Consider the following 17,871-nt stretch of genomic DNA (forward strand, 5'->3'; position numbering starts at 1 on the left):
CGTTGTCGTTGTCATTGTCGTTATCGGTCTCAGAAAATAGTGAAAGGTTGAAGCTGCAAGGTGGTAGTTGATTGTCTAGAAAGCTCTCTGCGTTGCAAAGTATTGTACCTGCCTAGCCTCCTCCACTACTGGTCCGTACTCCTAGACCTGCGTTCTGCCTACCTAGGGTCACGACAGTTTCCTCTGCACTAGTGCTGAAGAACGCCCGGAATAGGACCTCGCATATTTAGGTCGCGATCCACTTGTTTATGATGTTGTGTAATATATTGATTATATTCACTGGCCTTGCTCCTCTGAGGCTTCGTAGAATTGGCGAGAAGAGATTCGAGCTGAGCTGAGCTGAACGGTGAGTTGTCAATCTACGGAGGTAAGTCCATCCGGATCGAGATATCGCCCCTTCTTATTTCGGATCGCTGTCCCCCCCTCCCTTCCCAGATTTGAGAGCAAGAATATATATATATATATATATATATATATAAATTCGCATACTCCACCCGCATCCAGAAACACCATTCGAATCACATCGGTTATTGCCCACTCGTTGGAAATCACGGCGAAAGATTTGATAAGTCTGGAGACTTCTTTGGCTTCCCACAGGCACTAAACGGACCTCTTTTCCTGGCGAATCGAAGAGCCTGTCAGTATGACCGATATACCTTTGAACTTTTCCGTTGTTCAGTCCGCCAACGGTAGTTGCAGTCATGTTCTCCTTTGCTGTCATTGAGTTTTCTTCTTGTTGTTGTTGGCGAATGCTTGGAGTCTTGGATTCGCCTTGGTTTTGAGAGAACCTGGGAGAAAAAATTAGATTTCAATCTTCGATTAGCAGCCGCAAGTGTTATGACAAGGAAGTAAGTACCGGTAGTGACTTGGCTATTAGCGCACCATGACCTTCTCCCGCTCGCGCATCTTCTCTGGAGACTCCGCTCTGTATGTGACTCATCTTCCTTACTATAGAGCTCCTTCTTATTGAAGTGAGAAGCCTCGGTAGACTGGATAAAATCTCGTGCTATTTGTACCATCATGATTAAAAACTGAGCATAAAATAATATATTCAATATATAAAGAAATTCATAATCGCAACTTCTAGCCCCTACCCCCCAAGTGCCTCTGATATCCGTCCCGGCCTCCAACTCCCTTGCCAGCAATAAACAAATACCACAGAGTAGGTACAGCTTTCCTTCCCACTTATACCCAAACGCCCTAATCTCCAAAAACACCTCGACACCACCAGAAGAAAACATCCCCGCTATACTACCAAACGCGCGCGGTACTGGAAAGTACCTATTGGTGAGTGTTTCTGCCTAGACGGGCAGACAACTCTTCCTGGTCGTCGCCCTGGCTTGAATGAGTACTCCGTAACAACAATAATAAAAATAATGATAATAATAGATCCGCGGGTACGCTTCCAAGCAAGCAAAGCTCTCTCGATCAAAATATCTATAACCTGCATGGTTGGCCGTAGTCTCCTAGCAGCCAATGGCCACGTCTGGACCGCTACACAAATGATGCCAGGGAGTGCTTTGCAAGTGCGGATATCACCTCTTGTACTACCAGGGCGCTATCGTCGGACTACCAGGTCAAATATCTGAGCGTACCAGACACACACATTCGAAAATGAAAGGGGATGGAGGAAGTGGTGTCGTTTGAAAACAACGAGCTCCTCAGCTCAGCTCAGCTGTAAACACCGAAGCGATAGTCTGGATTCGGGATGATGATCAAAATAAGAAATGACAGTTGAAACGACGCGCTCATATAAACTCGCCATTGACACATACCCATTTCTCTATGTTGGGTTTGCAGCTTCATATCGACTCACCTGGGTTTCAAGTAGTTCTAGGTTTTTGATATGGACGTTTTGATTTTGGGGGGGGGGACAACGCTTATCCACGTGAAAACCATCGGCTGCTTGACTTTGGGAATATCCTATACGAACAGTGTTATACAAGCCAGGAACCCTCTGCGACCCTCCCTCCTCCCCCTCTCCCTCTCCGGTCTACTCCATCTCGCGCCTCCCGGGTTCTGCCTCCTCAATTCAATGGACCTTGAATCTCAAAGGGCTCAACCTTGACTTCAATCTCTGTCGCCCCCAGCCTGACAGCATCCCCACCCGAGATCTCCAACTCGAGCTCAAACGGCAGCTCAGCCCGATCAAAGTCCTCTCTGCTCTCCCGCATCTGGGCCGCGTTCTGGTCGTGGTCGCGCATCAGCTCGACGTCGTCCGCGCTTGCCGGCTTCACCATCTCGATCAGCTGCTTGCAGGCCTCAAAGTTCGCCATCTGCAGGATGGAGAAGCAGCTCAGCTGCTGCGACGAGGATTTCTGGACCTCCACCTCGCCCGTCGCCGAGTTCGTCGTGCGCGTCGTCTTGTACAGCATCACGGACCACGCTTGGGGCGGCAGTCGCGTCGGCATGTGGGCCAGTGCTTCGGGTGGGAACTCGGAGGAGAGCTTGGTGATGGTCTTGATGAAGATGAGTGTCTGGTGCAGGTCGTCGTGCACGAATATGGCCTTGAATAGGCCCTTCTCTGTGAACCGTTCCGTGATGCTCTTATGCGGGGCGGCCATAGATACAGCCGGGTCGGGATTCCGGTATTTGGTAGCGAGGTCTCTGGCACATTGATTGGCATCTTTTTGAGACAAGAACTGCTCGACCATTTGCACCTCGATCTGGTCATCTTTGTCATCGTCAGAGCGTGTAGTCTCATGCTTCATGACTTGGTAGAGGTAGACGAGGCGGCTGCGGGACGGGTTGGGGATGTTGATCATGCTGCTGAGATGACCATTGAATTCTCGGCGTTGATCTTCGTCTATGGCTTTGGAGTAGGTGCCCATTTGCGGCGGAGGAGAGCTCAATTCGGTATCAGCATCGTCACTGTCCTCTTCAGACTCGGTATCCTGGGATTCCTTAGAAGGTGGCTTGGCCACGAAAGCTTCGGGCTCATTATCGGGATCTTCCTCGGATTCGTCCGATTCTACTGCTGCTGCTGCTCGTGGTGGTTCGTATGAGTTTGTAAAGGATTCTTCTTCTTCATCCTCGTCCGAGGGGTCACTGTACTCAGCGATGGTGCCCTTGGATCGATCGAAAGGCACAGCCTGTTGAGTCACCCCCAGAGCAGATTGAGCAATCTTGAATTCTCGCTGAATATGCCTCCGCAGCTTCGTATCGGGACTGAGGCTTTCATCATCGGACTCGGCATCTTGCTGCGACTGTGGTGCGAGAGCTGTGTGATCGCCACCGTTCTCTTTCATTCTGTGATTTATACGCCGCTTCTCAAGCTGCTTCTGTAAGTCCAGTCAGCAGTCTGTAATAATAGTAACACGCTACGACAAAACAACATACCTCGCGCTTCTCCATGAATTTATCAACCTGCTTGTTCAACTCCTTCTCGGTGAGTTTCGCACCATTCTTCTCGGCAGTGTCTGTCAGCTCCTGCACCTTCTTTTCCCTAGCTTTCTCATCTCTCTTCCTACGCTCTTCGGCCTGTTGGTGCTCTCTATTGCGCTTATCCGTAGTCTTGCGCTTCAAAGATCTCTTCTCATTCTCCGCTTTTTCTAGTTCCTCGCGTTCAAGCTCAGAGATCAACTTGACCTTGTGCGCATACTCCTTAGGCTTAGGACCCTGGGGACCCTTGGGCTTAGTCTTACTTCCACCCGAGGATTTCAAGGAGCCAGGAAGACCGCTCAATGAGGGCTTGGGGGCGAAATCATCGAGAGAGCGGCCTGTTGGTCCGGGTCCGGACGATGATGAGCTTTCTGAATCGAAGTTGCTGTTGACCTCGGCTCTCGATCTCGATGTTGGTTTTGGCTCGGGCTTTACCTTGGGCTTTGGAGGTGGTCGATCTTTCTTGGGAGCTGGAGGAGCCTTTGTTGGTGGTGGTGGTGGTCGTGATTCCTCTGTGGCTGGCTCTGGTCGAGGGGGTGGCTTGGGTTTCTCTGTGACAGCTGGACGTGGCGGATCGGGCTTTGATGCTTGAGTCTTGGCTTTCCATCGGGCATCCAGCTTCTCGCGTGCTGCCTTTGCTCGCTCAGCAGCTAGCTTGGCATCCTCAGCATCTCTGTTGACTCTGTAGGTGCTCGTAGAAGCGAATTGTGCAAAAACCTTCGCGGCATTTCCGAGGAAGGCTGTCTTTGATCCGTAAACTTCTTGCTTGCTAGATGGATATATCAATATTCAGTTTCTCTCCACAGATAAAGATCACCACTTACTTGGTTGAAGGAAGTTTTACTTCTGGAGCAGCTGCTGGAGGGTCTGCCACTTCTTCAACAAACAAGGACTCGAAGTCCCTCTCGATATCATCTCCATTGGAATTATCAGCGGGCTGAGCCTCTGGGACTGGTGGCAGCTTAGAAGCACTCAATGTTGCAGCTTGCTTCCTCGCCTGCTCTTGCCTTGCCTTGACTTTTGCAAGTTCTTGGGCTTCAGCGTGCTTCGCCCTTTGTTTCACTACTTCCTTTTGCCGTTGTTCCTCGGCCTCCTTTATTCTGGTGGCGCGGATCCGCTCTTCGGCTTTCTTGCGCAGAATTTCCTTTTCTTGCTGCTCGAGCACTTGTTGCTTCCGACGTTCAGCATCGCGCTTGATCTTCTTGCGCTCTTCTTCTTGCTCCTTCTCAATTTTGCGCTTTGCGGCTTCTTCTTGGAGCCTCTTTTGCTTCTCTTCTTCCGCAACCTTCGCAGCTTCTTCCTTCCTCAAAAGTGCAGCCAGCTTCTCCTCGCGCTCACGTTGGCTAGCTGCACGTGCTTCTGCGACTTTCTTGTCTTCAGCAACTTGATCGTACTGAGGTTCTCCGAGTCTTCCCTTGAGTTCCTTCTCCACAATAATCTCAGCAGCGCGCTGTTGACGCAAGGACTCAGGATCAACGACTGGCTCTTTGATCTTGGGGACTTTCTTGACAGGCACAGGGGCCGCTGAGGCGGCGGGTTTCTTTGTACGGATTGGTCGAGCAGGAGCTGGCTTCTTGGCGGCAGCGGCTGGCGTGAGGCGATCTTTCATTGGCACTGGACGTGCGGTTGACGGGGGCGTGCAAAGATCAATATAGACCTCTAGGCCTCTCCCAGAAGTGAGGCGTACCGATGACTCTGGTGTTTCTGGCTTGATCGTCTCCGCTTTTGGTGCCTGTACTTTGAAGCTGGATTTCTTACCGAACAAGCTTCCCTTTGGTAAGACGTTGGTGGCCATATCGATGCCAGCGTTGGGATCTTGATGTTTTGACTGAGCTGACCTCTTTAGAGGGAATAAATAGGCATTTATTAGACTGTCTGTGACAGGACCGCCATCATAGAAGTTTCCACCTCTTTGAGGACTTCCTTGAGGGCTCACTCTGACGGGAGTCTCTGCGGCATGTAACTCTCGAGCGGGCTCTATAGATCTCCCAGTCCAAGGCACCCTATTTTCTTGCATCTCCTCATCGGCTCCGTCCACATGATTGCTTCTGAAATGCGCAGATTGGTTCTGAAATCCCTGGTTGATGATTCGAGCACTTTGACGAGCACTTGACATGCGGCTTTGGCTCTGATCTCGCTGCATTGAGGGAGTGTCGACAGGTATTTCTCTGCGACTGCGAGGAGGGGTGGACGGCATTTGGACCGCCGGGCATTCTTCATATTGTTGAATAGGTCTGAATACGCTTGGGAGTTGAGGTGCAGCACTTGGGCCAGCAGTTCCGCCTTGCGAAGATGGATTGGCAACATATCCCCTACTGTCCCCAATTTCACTTAACAGTTGGCGCTTGTTTTTGGAGATTCCAGAGAATTGACTGTGGTACTGAGGTGTAGAGAAGGTCGTCGGGTTGACTACATAGTCCAATAGCTGCTCATTTTGGGCTCTTGAGAAAGAGCTCTGTGGCTCGGGACCCATGTGACGGCTGACAGAAATTCGAGGGACTCGGAATGAGGGTTCAAACAATAGGCGAACTTGCTCAACCTCCTCAGACGCATCTTGACTCCCCATGTCTTCCAAGCTATTGTCATCAAACTGACCTTTTGTGGGTGAGCTTTCATCCAATCGACTTCGAGGTGGGTCGAGTCCACTATGAGCATAAAGTGGTGAGCCAAAAGGATGGTTTCTTGCTGAATGGCCTCGATGTGTACCTCTTGCTCGACCAATGATTTCCTCTGGATGACGGATTCCATCTATCACACGAGGGCCACCAGCTTGATGTAAAGATCGAGGAGTAGTGTGTTCTGGCTCCATACCGCGCTCCAGTGACATATCATTCACCCGTTCTTCTTCCATGTCGATATGAGATGAGTTGCGGGCTTGAGGAGCTTGGACGGAGGGAGCTCTCGCCAGAGTTCTGCGGGGTCGACTCTGGCTTCGGATTTGCTGTGCGGATTTTTGGCCAATTTGATAGTGCTGTGCTTGCGGGGAAGTAGGTCTTTGAGCTGACAGTTGCTGTGGTGTTCTATTTTGTCGAGACGGATTGTTTTGACTCGAGGCTATTTGTTGGTACAACTGACCTGGAGCTTGTCGAGGAGGAGTGTTTGGGCGCCGATCTTGTTGTTGGTAGAAGGAGGGTGGATGTTGTTGAGAAGGGGTATTTTGACGCGAACATAGCTGTTCATAAGACGGAAGAGCAGGCTGCCGAGACGGGGAAGGTTGTTGGAATGGCATATAGGGAGGCTCAGGCTGACGGCGGCTATTAATCAAGTTTATGTCGAGCTGTTGAGAATCATGGTATGGATGGAGCTGCTCTATGTGTTGAACTTGTGCTGGCACGTCTGGTGGCACGCGCCAGTTCGGTCGCGCTCGTGCAGTGTTTGTGTCATACTGATGGCCCTCAGGTTCTTCATTCAGCTCATCGTAGACGTCAATTTCGTCAGAAACATCGCTGAGGGTATCGGTAGGGTCCATGACGCCATGAGCACGATCGTATGTCATTTGCTGTCTCTTCGAGGAACCTTCCTGTGTGGTCGGGCTTGCGTGTCTCTTCGGTCCTCGAAGACCGAAGTGTGCGGGGTCTTTGACTTCGTATTGGTCGTTCATTCTATAGTCATTGCGGTCTTCGGAAGCTAAAGCTCGAAGAGAGGGTGGTGATGAGTTTCTTGCAGCTGTATGAGATTCTCGGTATCGAAAATGGGCCTGTTTCCCGTTAGCCTCGAGAACAGGCCTCAAATCCTTGGCTGGTGAATGTGCTTGAGACCAGGCACGTGGCTCAATTCTGTCTGGATTATAAGCATCATGCCCGTCCTGAACCGAAGGAAGTTGGCAGTTCTCCAGGTGTTGCCCATCTTCTATAGGAGCAGCTTGCTGATCCATCTTTGCTAGCCGAGGACAGGATAGGATTCGATAGCGGTGGTCGGAGCAGTGATACCAGAGGAAGCGCAGTCACCAGTGCGGCGACGCGTCGCTACAGCTTTTGAGCAAGATTGTGAGTGGGTGTTTGATGTTTTTGTGTTGGGTAGGTTGGCGGGGGCTCAAAGGAGGGCCACAGCTGTAAACACAGTACACGGGAGATCTGAAGCCAACTCGTCGCGTTGCAAGAACCCGAAAGAGAATAAAGATCACCGAGATATACCGGTGTGAAGGACAATTGTGTAGGCCAGGCGCCTGTAAGGTGTAGACAATGAAAAGCAGAAGCGTACGGCAAAGAAAATGAAAAGCCGTCGAGGAATGATTTGCACCATCGTCCGGAAAGACAGCAGACGATTCATTGGTAGCGGTGTTAGGAGTATTGCGTTTCGAGAAGGTATGGTGTGAGAAGGTAAGGTCGAGAAGGTTGGTCGGGTTGGTTGGTCGGATTGGTTGAGAGAAGGGTGAGGTCGAGAAGTCAAGGTCCGACGTGGTTGCTATTGACTACTCCGGAGTGACTTTCACTAGTCGAGACGAGAATTTTAGAGCAAAACATTCAATTCGGCCAGGGCTGAACAGCTGGCAATATTCCACACACGAAGAGGCTCAACTTACAAAGCTGATTCCCTGCAGTACTTATACCGATATCTCGCCTTTAAGCGCTACTGGGTTATTCGCACCTTTGATTTCAGGAATCCTAGACAAGGTGAAATCCTCTCCAGGAAAGTTGCACTAAGCTATCTGCTCTGCAGGCCTATCTGTCACTCTTCTGCTACCACCGACTTTTGGATCGTGTTTCGACCAAATCCATTGAATGGGTCAGACTCTAGTGGGTGAACCAGAGAGCATCGTTCAAATTATGAGATCGTGTTGCTCCAGAGGTAATTCAGATTAAGTAGGATTATCGCGCGTATCGACTTCCATGAATTCAGAGACGACAGGTAAAAAGCCCACCTTCTAGTTTCCAAAAATCGCACCGAGATGATCACCGCAGCAGCAGATGTCGGCACCCTAATTATACGACAGCATGCCTTCATTGCTTTTTGAGCTCGAACTTTGGCCTGGTATTCGGTACAAGAGTTCGCATTCGGAGAACAGCTGGCTCAAGCTTGACTGAACTGATAATTCCAATTGCAATGTTGACAATGGCTGAGTACCGATCCTGTGAGCATGTATCAACATCATTCAATTGCAAAGCATAGACAAATCAGGTTCGAGCGCGAGCAAAATGAGATAAGGACTGTGAACAAGCAAATAACGATCTTCTATTCAGGTTCAATGTTGATTCAAATCATGTACTTTCAAACTAACGTGATATCTCAACATTAGTGAGTAGTGAAATTACAGCGGGCTATACTTGGGATTTTCCTGTTAGAGACTCAAGTGATTGAGGTTTTATACATATGTACGGGAACTAATTCGACTACCTTGTGATATCTTCGAGTCAGCCCAAATGCTTTATAAAAGATTTCAGTGGTGGGACTACTTGCCAGAGTAATGGGTTTTGTATCTGAATGGCCTGGCACTAAACTGGATACGAATGTCACTCGAGACAGTTAAACGGCCTTTGCCCGCCTACCGCGAATCGGCATCGAATCCAATGGTACATAATCCATTCTTTTCATTGACTCTGCATGTTTATTTCCGCAAGCTCCCCTTGAACGTCTTCAAAGGGTCCATCTTGCGCCCAATGACCTTCTTTCCTTTTCCCTTACCCCTGTTCATCGCCCTAGCTTTCCTGATTCGATTATCAGTCGTCTTCCTAATCCCAACAAAACCAATTTCACCTGAAGTCAGTGCCTTCCTACCCTCCTTTGGCAGTAAATACTCTGGAACATGCTTCATATGTGACTGAACTCGTGCAGCTCGTAGCTCACCATCGTGTCGCAAATGATGCAGATCCTCGGGGTTCTCCTCAAAATGGCGCTTCAGCTTCTCGCTCTTGATCAACTCCTGCCTCAACTCTCGGGTTCTGGCTTCACGGATGGCGATACCAGTCACAGCCCGCAGCGCATCACCCATACGGTATCTGAATGCGTCCACTTGCTTCATGTCGAAATTGTACGGCTTTACTTCCTTGCCCTTCTTCGCCTGGTGCTTCACAATCTTCGCCAGTATCTTCTCGTCGTCTTTAGCCGATTGAATACTTGTTGGTTTGTGCTTTCGATACAGCTCCTTGGGGATCACGAATGACAGGGCCATTCCAGTCTGGCCAGCTCTGGCGGTTCGGCCGATTCGATGGGTGTAGGATTTGGAGGACGTGGGAAGGTCGAAGTTAAGAACGCACGCGACATTCTTGAAGTCGATACCTCTCGAAACTCCATACTCCTTATCCTTCTTCACCGTTCTGCGTTTCTTTTTCGAAGGTTGTGCTGCTGGCTCAGCGTTCTTGTCTTTTTCCACTGCTGCCGTACCATCCTCAGCCACTGCCTCATTCGTTCCATTATCCTCCTTCGGCTCATCCTCATCCCCTAGTACCTCGTGCTCGTCAGAAGCAATGATGATGTCGTAAACGTTCTTGTTGAACTCCTCTACCACATGGATTCTCGAGTTGACTGGCAATTCCGAGTTCAGAATACAGCTTCTCGTTCCAAATTGCTCGAGAAAGAGCTTCAGTCTGTAGCACCTGTCGATATCTCCAACAAATATAATACATTTGCCTTTGATCAGCTTCAGCTTGAAAATGACATATGCCAGCAGAAACTTCTCGTCTTCTGCGCATCTGGAGAGCTGTTAGCAACATTAGCTTTTGAATGATCTAAGTAACTTACTTCACAACAAACTGGCTGACTCCCTCTCCTTCTACCTCTGCTTCCTCCAATTTCAAAACCACTGGGTTCCGGCAGAACAGCCCTTTCAATGTTTCGACTTCGCTGGTCAAAGTCGCACTCATTAGTATTGTTTGCACGCCCTTCGGCATAATCTTGGCCACATTCTGCAAATCCTCGTCGTAACCGTACGACAGAACCAGATCCGCCTCATCAATAACTAAATGCGCCAGGTTTTCAAGAGAGAAAGCTGCAGTGTTCAAGTTCATCGAGGCTCGAGCAGGCGTCGCAATGACAATATCGGGGGAGTCGGCGAGGAGGGACCGTAGGACGGCATCAGAAACCTTTTGGGCGAGGTTGACCGCGCGGATCTCTTTCGTGCAGAAGGCGGAGAACGACTCGACAACCTTTATCACTTGATCGGCAAGTTCGCGAGTCGGCACAAGTATCAGGGCGGATGTGCTTTGGGTAGAGGAGGTCTGCAAGCATTAGCTGAGTCCTTCTCGTCCTCGAGCCTAGCAACTTGCCAATTTTCTCTTTAGTATGGCGTGGAGGATTGGCAGCAGGTACGCCGCTGTCTTTCCGGTTCCAGTCTTCGCCCTCGCCAGTATATCTCGGCCCTCCAGTGCCAGAGGAATTGCTTTGCTCTGCACCAGTGTGGGGGTCTGAAAGTTCTGCTTCGCGATTCCTTGGAGTAATCGCGAGTCGAGTCCTAACGCTGCAAATGTTGCGTCCTCCTTCTTGCCCTCGATTTCAGTTGCAGGAGTAGGCACGTCATTGGCGTCCAGTTTGCGCTTCATCGTTGCGAGTTGTTAGGTCTTGTGGGCTTTGAGATGAAGCTGTTTGGATTTCCGATGGCAGAAATAAATAAAAAATGTAGGAGCGGCCGAGCTTCTGGAACTAGGTCAAACGACACGTGACTGAAGCCGATTTTCATGAGGCTACTTGGAGCAGGCCCCGATGAGCTTCATAAAGTACCCCAAAATCGAAATACGATGGTGATGGGAACTACAATTGTGTCCATGAGAAGCTAGGAAGGAACTGTGCTCCGAATTTTATCGCTACCTAAGTTCAACATCACGTTGGTATGAGCGATTTGGGGTATCTATTCTACATGTTACTGTACAATATTACACAAGACAGAGTACTTGATGATGTCCGCCAGATCTCGTTCAAGCATCAGCGAATCAGAGATGTTACATACTTATCCTTGTAACCTACAATCGTGACTCTCTCCTCTTGGGTAGACCAACCAAGGATCGGTAGTTTTGCCTTGTTCTTATGCGCTTTGATCTCTTTAGGAAGGGTTTTCTGTAGAGCCTCCAATGCCTGTTGAGGCTTGTGAGGCATATTCGATAGGAAACTCGTCAGCCCAATACGCACTTGCTCGCTAGGCGGAGCACAGTGAAAACAATAGCGGTCGAGGATCATCTCGCGTATCCAAATCAAGCCGTGATTCGGTGTAGGTATATCGTTTTTACGTGAGGTTGGCATCCACTTCGGCAACCATTCGAGTGTGTGGAGATCTGGGGGCGAGGCGTCCTGGTGGTGAACTGGGACGGACTCGAGAACCTCCAGTGCGCGCTGAGTATCGTCCGCCAAGATGAACGCAATGGCGAACATATGTGAGCGAAACCTCAGGTGCCCATCTCCGCGAAGCATGGTGTCCATCCTATTTGGGTCGGGGGACATCCACTCAGCATACAGTGCTTCTGACAGACCCAGCTCACCAAGTCCCATGATGTACACTGGGTAAATAGATTCTGGAAAATCTGATGGCACATTCCCAAACGCCAAGTATGCGAAACATGTCTTCCTGGGCTCTCCCGCTTGTGGTTCGATGCCGCCTTTCCAACCTGTAATGAGCTCAAGTACCTCCTTCTCCTGAGTCCCACCCTGCAACTGCGGACGGTCACGATACAAAGCTTTGAAAAGAAAATTGAGACCACTTCGAGCCATCGAGTCTGGTGCGTATTTGTGGTCGCGTGCTGTTTGCAGATACATCCGAATAGCCGGAAGGTTGGCTTTCTTCGCCGCATAGTACAACCCAGTGTTGCACAATGGAGCACCGATTCCTACGCTTTTCGACTCGGCACTGATGCGGAAGTTGTTGAGGAGATGCAGTATCATTTTTGGGGTGACTTGCTTGAATCGGTATCTTGCTGGCGCAGCCTGAGCTTTTCGACAACTCCGGATACCGTCAGAAACGTCTAGGCCATGGGTGGCAAGAAACTGACAGCCCTCGGTTGTAGTAGAAAGCATCGAGATTATTGATCGAAGCTCACACCAGCGCCGGGCCAGTCTCAAAGACTTCGATATCCTGTCGTGTGATTCGGAACGAAATCCAGCCGCTTGGAGACTCTTGGTCGCATCTGTCGAGAATCCATGGATCAGGATAGCCATGATCGTCTCTATGCTGTCCATCTGGTCAAATCTTTTGCTTTGAGCAATAAGCTTAAGTCGGGTACCTTCGTGTGTCGGGGAGTGTTGGAGTCCGAGAAGCGCATACGCCCATAAGTCTGCAGAATTGACTCTGAGATGTTGGATTGCTATTTTGCTACTACGTGGGGCCCTTCCAAAATTTCTGGCCAAGTGTGGCCATGGAAGCTGATCCTCTACCGGGGGATCCTCTGCCTTCCGGACATGTTTACTATTGACGGCATCAAGGTCTATGACAAGGCGCGGGAGGACATCAGGTTGGAAGTTGCGCGGTGGAGAGGATGCATATGATCGTGGTGTGCTGAGTCGAGGTTGAATATGCGAGATTCGTGGACAGATCTGGATGATTTTGCTGTAGTTTTTCATATTCTCTCTGCTATCTCCAAGGGAACACTGTCCCTGCTGTCCTGTGGTGTTGCCATGCAATTGACTGCTCCCTCAGGTATTTATATTTTAAACGCGGGAGCGCCAATTAAGCGCCGCAAGCGCAACCTCTATAAATACGGAGCACTCTCTCCGGCTGGGCATCTATTTACTAACTTTCATGCAAGAGCCCTTACCAACCACAACCATACGAGAACACCAGAAAGCAAAATGCCTCCCGTAAAGAAGCGCAAGACTAGAGCGACTGCAGAGAAAGAGAATGCAGATGCAAATCCTACGACCGCCCCGAAAAGCGAATCGCCTATCGCAGCAGAACAGGCAGCACCTGAGATAGGAATGCAGGAAGAAGCACAATCTGGGCCCCCGGAGACATCAGATGCCGCATCTAAAGCGAAAGAGCGTATGGAAAAATTTAAGGCATTGCAAGCACGCGCCAAAACCGGCGCCCAGAAGAACTTGAAGGAGGCAACCCTGGAATCGCAACGTCTGGCGACAGATCCAAACCTCCTTACATCTCTGAACCGAAAGTCTGCGATCGCATCACATAACTTACTGAAAGCGGACACCGAGATTTCTGGGGGCGACTTTGAGAGAAAGAGAGCGTGGGATTGGACGATCGAGGAGAGCGAGAGATGGGACAAGCGGATTAAGAAAAAAGATGCACATAGGGATGATCAGGCATTCCAAGACTACAGGCAAGACAGTCGGAAGGTTTACAAGCGACAGATTCGAGATTTGAAGCCAGATATGGAGCATTACGAGAAGCAGAAGATGGCGGCAGTAGAGAAGGCTGCTGCGAGTGGAGGGCTTGAGATTGTGGAGACGGAAGATGGAGAGTTAGTCGCTGTAGACAAGGACGGCACATTCTACTCTACGGCTGACTCTACTGGATTCGTCGAACACAAGCCTCCCAAAGATGCAGTGGACCGGCTGGTTAAGGACCTGCAGCAGGCAGAGGAGGCGAGATTGAAGAAGCGGAGAGACAAGATGGGTGCGAATGGGGATGATGGTGATGTCACGTACATCAATGAGAAGAACAAGCAGTTCAATCAGAAGCTGAACAGATTTTACAACAAGGTATGCCTAATTTTTTCCTCCGATCACAATTCGATGCTAACTCCTTCCAGTACACAGCAGAAATACGGGACAGTTTTGAGCGTGGAACGATGATATGACTTTTCTTGCCGGTTGGGCGGAGACTTTCCTCATGAAGCTAAGCTAGGATGTACACAAATAATAATACAAGAGAATGCAATGCTCAAGCAAAGTCCGTAACTATATGCTCAGAGCATTCCTTTCCTCCATGCCTTTTGTGCCAGGTCCTCGATCTCCTTCAACTCGACGGGTCCTTTCGTGGTATCATCACCTAAAGCCTCTACAACCGCATCCGCCACCAGATCCGCCTTCAAAGGCTTCACCCCTGCAGCACCCATAATTCCCCCAAATATTCCTCCAGTGAGACTGTTGAAAGCCGCTCCCAAGCCAGTCATCGCCGCCAGGGGCACCGTGAAGGATCTCGAACTATCGTACAAGAACCCAGGTCTGATAAAAATGCTCCTCATCATCGGGAACTCGCTGCTAATCGTGCTCTCTGCCTGCCTCTTCGTCTGGATATATCTCGCTGGTAAGACAGGCGCTCCACCAGCAGCGCTAATATACACAAATGCCGGGACGTTCTCCTTATCCGCTACTTGTGCCAACGCAATAGCCGAGTCTCTATTCATGATCTCGTAAGTCAATTGGCCATCTGTCTCCTGCGGTAAGAGATCCTCGTCGTCCTTCCTCGTCAACGGGTTCTGGGATCCGCCCTTCGTAGCAGAGAAAGCTCGCTTGAGGCCAGATATCGGGGATTCCTTGCCGGATACGACACCCTTATAGTCGGCTTCGAGGAGGATGCCCATGCTATGGACGACGTAGTCTGCGTCTTTGAGGAGTGGAGCGTAGGTCTTGGGCTTGAGAATGTCGGCGCGTTCCCAGGTTACTTTGTGGGACCAAGCTGGCGGATTTGGAGATGAGGTGACGGAGGACCAAGTTGGCTCACCAGAGCGACTGTCAAGAATCGTCAGCATTGTGGGCTTTATATATGAAGATGATTTGGACCCTAGTGTTAGAGCCCCTAAGACATGATCAAAGCTAGGTTTCCTACCTGATGGATGTCACGTCCCATCCTCTCGCGACTGCCGATTTGCATATTCTCGATCCGAGGAAGCCGTTACCGCCGCAGACAACTAATTTTTTGGTCGACATCTTGGATTGTATGTTTGTGGTGTTAAATTCCAAGACGACTCAGTTTCACACTGGCGACAGCGATAAGAGCCCATCTCATCTTAAGCCTTTCCAAGAAGCATTGGCCACTCCGCATGATTGGACCCCCACTAAAGCAACCTTATTAACGCCGTATATACTACGTATTTTTGAGCCGTGGAAATGGCCCCACCATTCTCACCAAATATCACAACACACGAAAACTCGATATGGCCCCTCCGCATAACCAGAAGCGCGTTAAGGGCGTTCAAATATTCAGACCTTTCGTCATTGGCACCGTGGCAACCTTGTTCGGACCCGACAACCCAAAGCCCCCTGGGACACCAGAGGAACATACGCATTCCTGGACCGTATTCGTGAAGGGTGTCGATGACACGGATATCACTTACTGGTGCAGGAAGGTCCAATTCAAACTGCACGAGACGATTCCAAACCATCTACGAAGTGTGTTCTTGCTTCGCGGAACCCTGAGGAGCTGTGATACTAATGCGCTACAGCCATCGAAGCAGCCGCGCCGGGTGAGCCCTTCGAAGTCCACGAGACAGGATGGGGAGAATTCGAAGTCACCATCAAGCTCTACTACCCCCCCGAGTCCCTTGAAAAACCACAAACTACGTACCATCACCTCTACCTCCATCCCTACGGCACTGAGAAAGAGAAGGAGGAGATGCGAGCTAGCGGTCGCGTCAGGTCCTGGCAATACGAGGAGCAGCTCTTTAATGAGCCATATGAGCAATTTTATGAGATACTGACGAGTCCCAAGGAGAAAATTAAAGGCGGTGGTGGGAAGGGCACCAGGGTCATGACGGGTGGTATGGTGAGCAGTGTCGGAGAAAGGACAGCTATGATTCCTTTGACGAAACGCCCGGACCAGCCATTCGCTAGGGAGACCGAGAAGGAGGAGCTGAAGAAGCTTGATGCTGCGAATGTGAGGGTTCAGGAGTTGTTGGAGGAAATGCAGAGAGAAATTAAAGCGAAGCAAGCCGAGTTGGACAAGGTCAAGAATGGTTGAAAGGTATTGTGGATACCTTGAAGCACCATCGTTTGAGATCCGCGTCGACCGAAGAGAGCTTTATTCGGGGAAACGGGCTACACGTCTACCATCTGGAGGGTAACGTCAGAACTGTCGTTTGCTCGACGGACAAAATACACGTTGGCTGGATCGGGACCCTGTATCTTCCGGAGTATGGAGATCATACCTTCATGCTAGGAAAGGGAAATGGCGGAGAACACCTGCTGTTTTTTTCCTGTGCTATTGCTACAAGACGGGGTTGTAGAAAAGCCGGTTCACAAAAGGTCTACTTGGGATCCAAGAGCTGCACCTTGACTCCAATCAGAGACAGATTGTGACAAGTTTCGATTCCGAATATCTGCGTTGATTGCTCGATTGTATATTTTGAGTCAGAATCTTCCACCTGTTTGCTTTTGGCATTTGTTTGCGTGCCTCCTGTGCCGAAGGTTGAGTCCTTCGGCATTTGAGCCTCGGCCCATCTTTTGAAGGTACGATATTGGCCGAACTTTTTTTTCCATATTCAGTACGCTAATTTATTTATCTTCATATACAGTACCTATAATGATACCTTTATCTTCAGAATACATATACATTCCCTCTGCAGTAGAATCACTTCGATGTTCAATATTCTGCATGACATCACGAACGGCCGAAAGCCTCGGGTTTAAATTCACACTTCCAGGCCTAAAAACCAAAGTCCCCTGTATGTATATACATACCTTCCCTTTCCCCATGTTTTCAAAACCAGCGACTAGAAGCGAAAAAATGATTTTGCCGACAACATGGCACGCATTTTCATAACCGGTTCCTCCGACGGCATCGGTCACCACCTGGCAAGATCTCTCATCAGCGCTGGCCACGCTGTAACACTCCGCGCACGCTCTCCCCCCCGTGCGCAGGAAACCCTCTCCGCCACCCCTGGCGCGGCCGGCATCCTCGTCGGCGACCTCAGCAGCATCGCGCTGACCGAAGCCCTTGCTCACGAAGCCAACATATCCGGGCCCTTTGATGCCGTCATCCACAATGCGGGCGTGGGCTACGCGACAGGCCGACAGATGACGGAGGACGGGTTGGCAATCGCGTTCGCGGTCAATGTGCTGGCCTCTTATGTGCTGACCTGTTTGATGGAGAAGCCGCGGAGGCTGGTCTACTTGAGTTCGGGGTTGCATCGGGGTGGTAGGGAAGACTTGGTTGATGTGGGGTGGACGGACGACGGGAGAGATTGGGATGGGATGCGGGCTTACAGTGACTCGAAGTAAGTGCTATCTCCTCAGCTGCTTAGTGTCTTGTCTATCTTGATTATAAGGGCGGGATGTTGATGTTGCAAAGGTTGATGGACGTCCTTCTCGCGTTCTCGGTTACGAGACACTGGCCGGGTGTCTCCAGCAATGCGTTCTCGCCTGTTTGGGTTAAAACTGAGATGAGTGGATCGGGCGCTTCTGGGTCCATAGAGAAGTCTTGTTGGGCTTTTGGGAACGCTTGCGACTGGAGACCTGGAGGAGGTTGGGAGTGGGAAGTATTATGCTGCGAATTAGGCAAACGATTTGCATGCTGCTGCGAAGAACGTAGAAGTTCAAGAGAATCTTTTGCGGACTTGTGAGGAGGTCTCGGGGGTGTCTATTCCGAAGTAGAGAGGTCAGGTTGATCGGTGATAGGTTCACTTGTCACCCGTCGATCTATCAAATTAGCGCACGATGCTTCAAGGTCTTAAATCT

The 17,871-nt window shown here is 50.1% G+C and overlaps 7 protein-coding genes across 7 annotated transcripts; 3 read left to right on the forward strand and 4 right to left on the reverse strand.

Annotated features, from left to right (window-relative positions):
* Window positions 1–2,027: 2,027 nt before the first annotated feature.
* On the reverse strand, window positions 2,028–7,255 carry L3040_000763 (uncharacterized protein; the record flags this gene model as incomplete). The annotated part of the gene is made up of 5 exons (XM_066155296.1): window positions 2,028–3,281; window positions 3,340–4,150; window positions 4,206–6,026; window positions 6,218–6,401; window positions 6,457–7,255. 5 exons carry the CDS (start codon window positions 7,253–7,255, stop codon window positions 2,028–2,030), a joined length of 4,869 nt encoding a protein of 1,622 aa, XP_066013329.1.
* A 1,671-nt stretch (window positions 7,256–8,926) lies between these two features.
* On the reverse strand, window positions 8,927–10,856 carry L3040_000764 (uncharacterized protein; the record flags this gene model as incomplete). Its single annotated transcript, XM_066155297.1, has 3 exons — window positions 8,927–10,010; window positions 10,060–10,535; window positions 10,584–10,856. The coding sequence occupies 3 exons, from the start codon at window positions 10,854–10,856 to the stop codon at window positions 8,927–8,929; spliced, it is 1,833 nt and encodes a 610-aa protein (XP_066013330.1).
* Window positions 10,857–11,235: 379 nt separating this feature from the next.
* L3040_000765 (uncharacterized protein) lies at window positions 11,236–12,571 on the reverse strand (the record flags this gene model as incomplete). The annotated part of the gene is made up of 2 exons (XM_066155298.1): window positions 11,236–12,472; window positions 12,525–12,571. The coding sequence occupies 2 exons, from the start codon at window positions 12,569–12,571 to the stop codon at window positions 11,236–11,238; spliced, it is 1,284 nt and encodes a 427-aa protein (XP_066013331.1).
* Window positions 12,572–13,089: 518 nt separating this feature from the next.
* On the forward strand, window positions 13,090–14,054 carry L3040_000766 (uncharacterized protein; the record flags this gene model as incomplete). The annotated part of the gene is made up of 2 exons (XM_007288135.2): window positions 13,090–13,956; window positions 14,007–14,054. 2 exons carry the CDS (start codon window positions 13,090–13,092, stop codon window positions 14,052–14,054), a joined length of 915 nt encoding a protein of 304 aa, XP_007288197.1.
* Window positions 14,055–14,162: 108 nt separating this feature from the next.
* Window positions 14,163–15,126, reverse strand: L3040_000767 (uncharacterized protein; the record flags this gene model as incomplete). Its single annotated transcript, XM_007288134.2, has 2 exons — window positions 14,163–14,928; window positions 15,026–15,126. The coding sequence occupies 2 exons, from the start codon at window positions 15,124–15,126 to the stop codon at window positions 14,163–14,165; spliced, it is 867 nt and encodes a 288-aa protein (XP_007288196.2).
* A 227-nt stretch (window positions 15,127–15,353) lies between these two features.
* On the forward strand, window positions 15,354–16,156 carry L3040_000768 (uncharacterized protein; the record flags this gene model as incomplete). Its single annotated transcript, XM_007288133.2, has 2 exons — window positions 15,354–15,588; window positions 15,642–16,156. The coding sequence occupies 2 exons, from the start codon at window positions 15,354–15,356 to the stop codon at window positions 16,154–16,156; spliced, it is 750 nt and encodes a 249-aa protein (XP_007288195.1).
* Window positions 16,157–16,938: 782 nt separating this feature from the next.
* L3040_000769 (uncharacterized protein) lies at window positions 16,939–17,691 on the forward strand (the record flags this gene model as incomplete). Its single annotated transcript, XM_066155299.1, has 3 exons — window positions 16,939–17,411; window positions 17,486–17,558; window positions 17,608–17,691. The coding sequence occupies 3 exons, from the start codon at window positions 16,939–16,941 to the stop codon at window positions 17,689–17,691; spliced, it is 630 nt and encodes a 209-aa protein (XP_066013332.1).
* Window positions 17,692–17,871: the final 180 nt, after the last annotated feature.

The sequence above is a fragment of the Drepanopeziza brunnea genome (genome assembly GCF_022702325.1).
Source record: "Drepanopeziza brunnea f. sp. 'multigermtubi' strain 214-2 chromosome Unknown ctg1, whole genome shotgun sequence".
Taxonomy (NCBI): Eukaryota; Fungi; Ascomycota; class Leotiomycetes; order Helotiales; family Drepanopezizaceae; genus Drepanopeziza; species Drepanopeziza brunnea.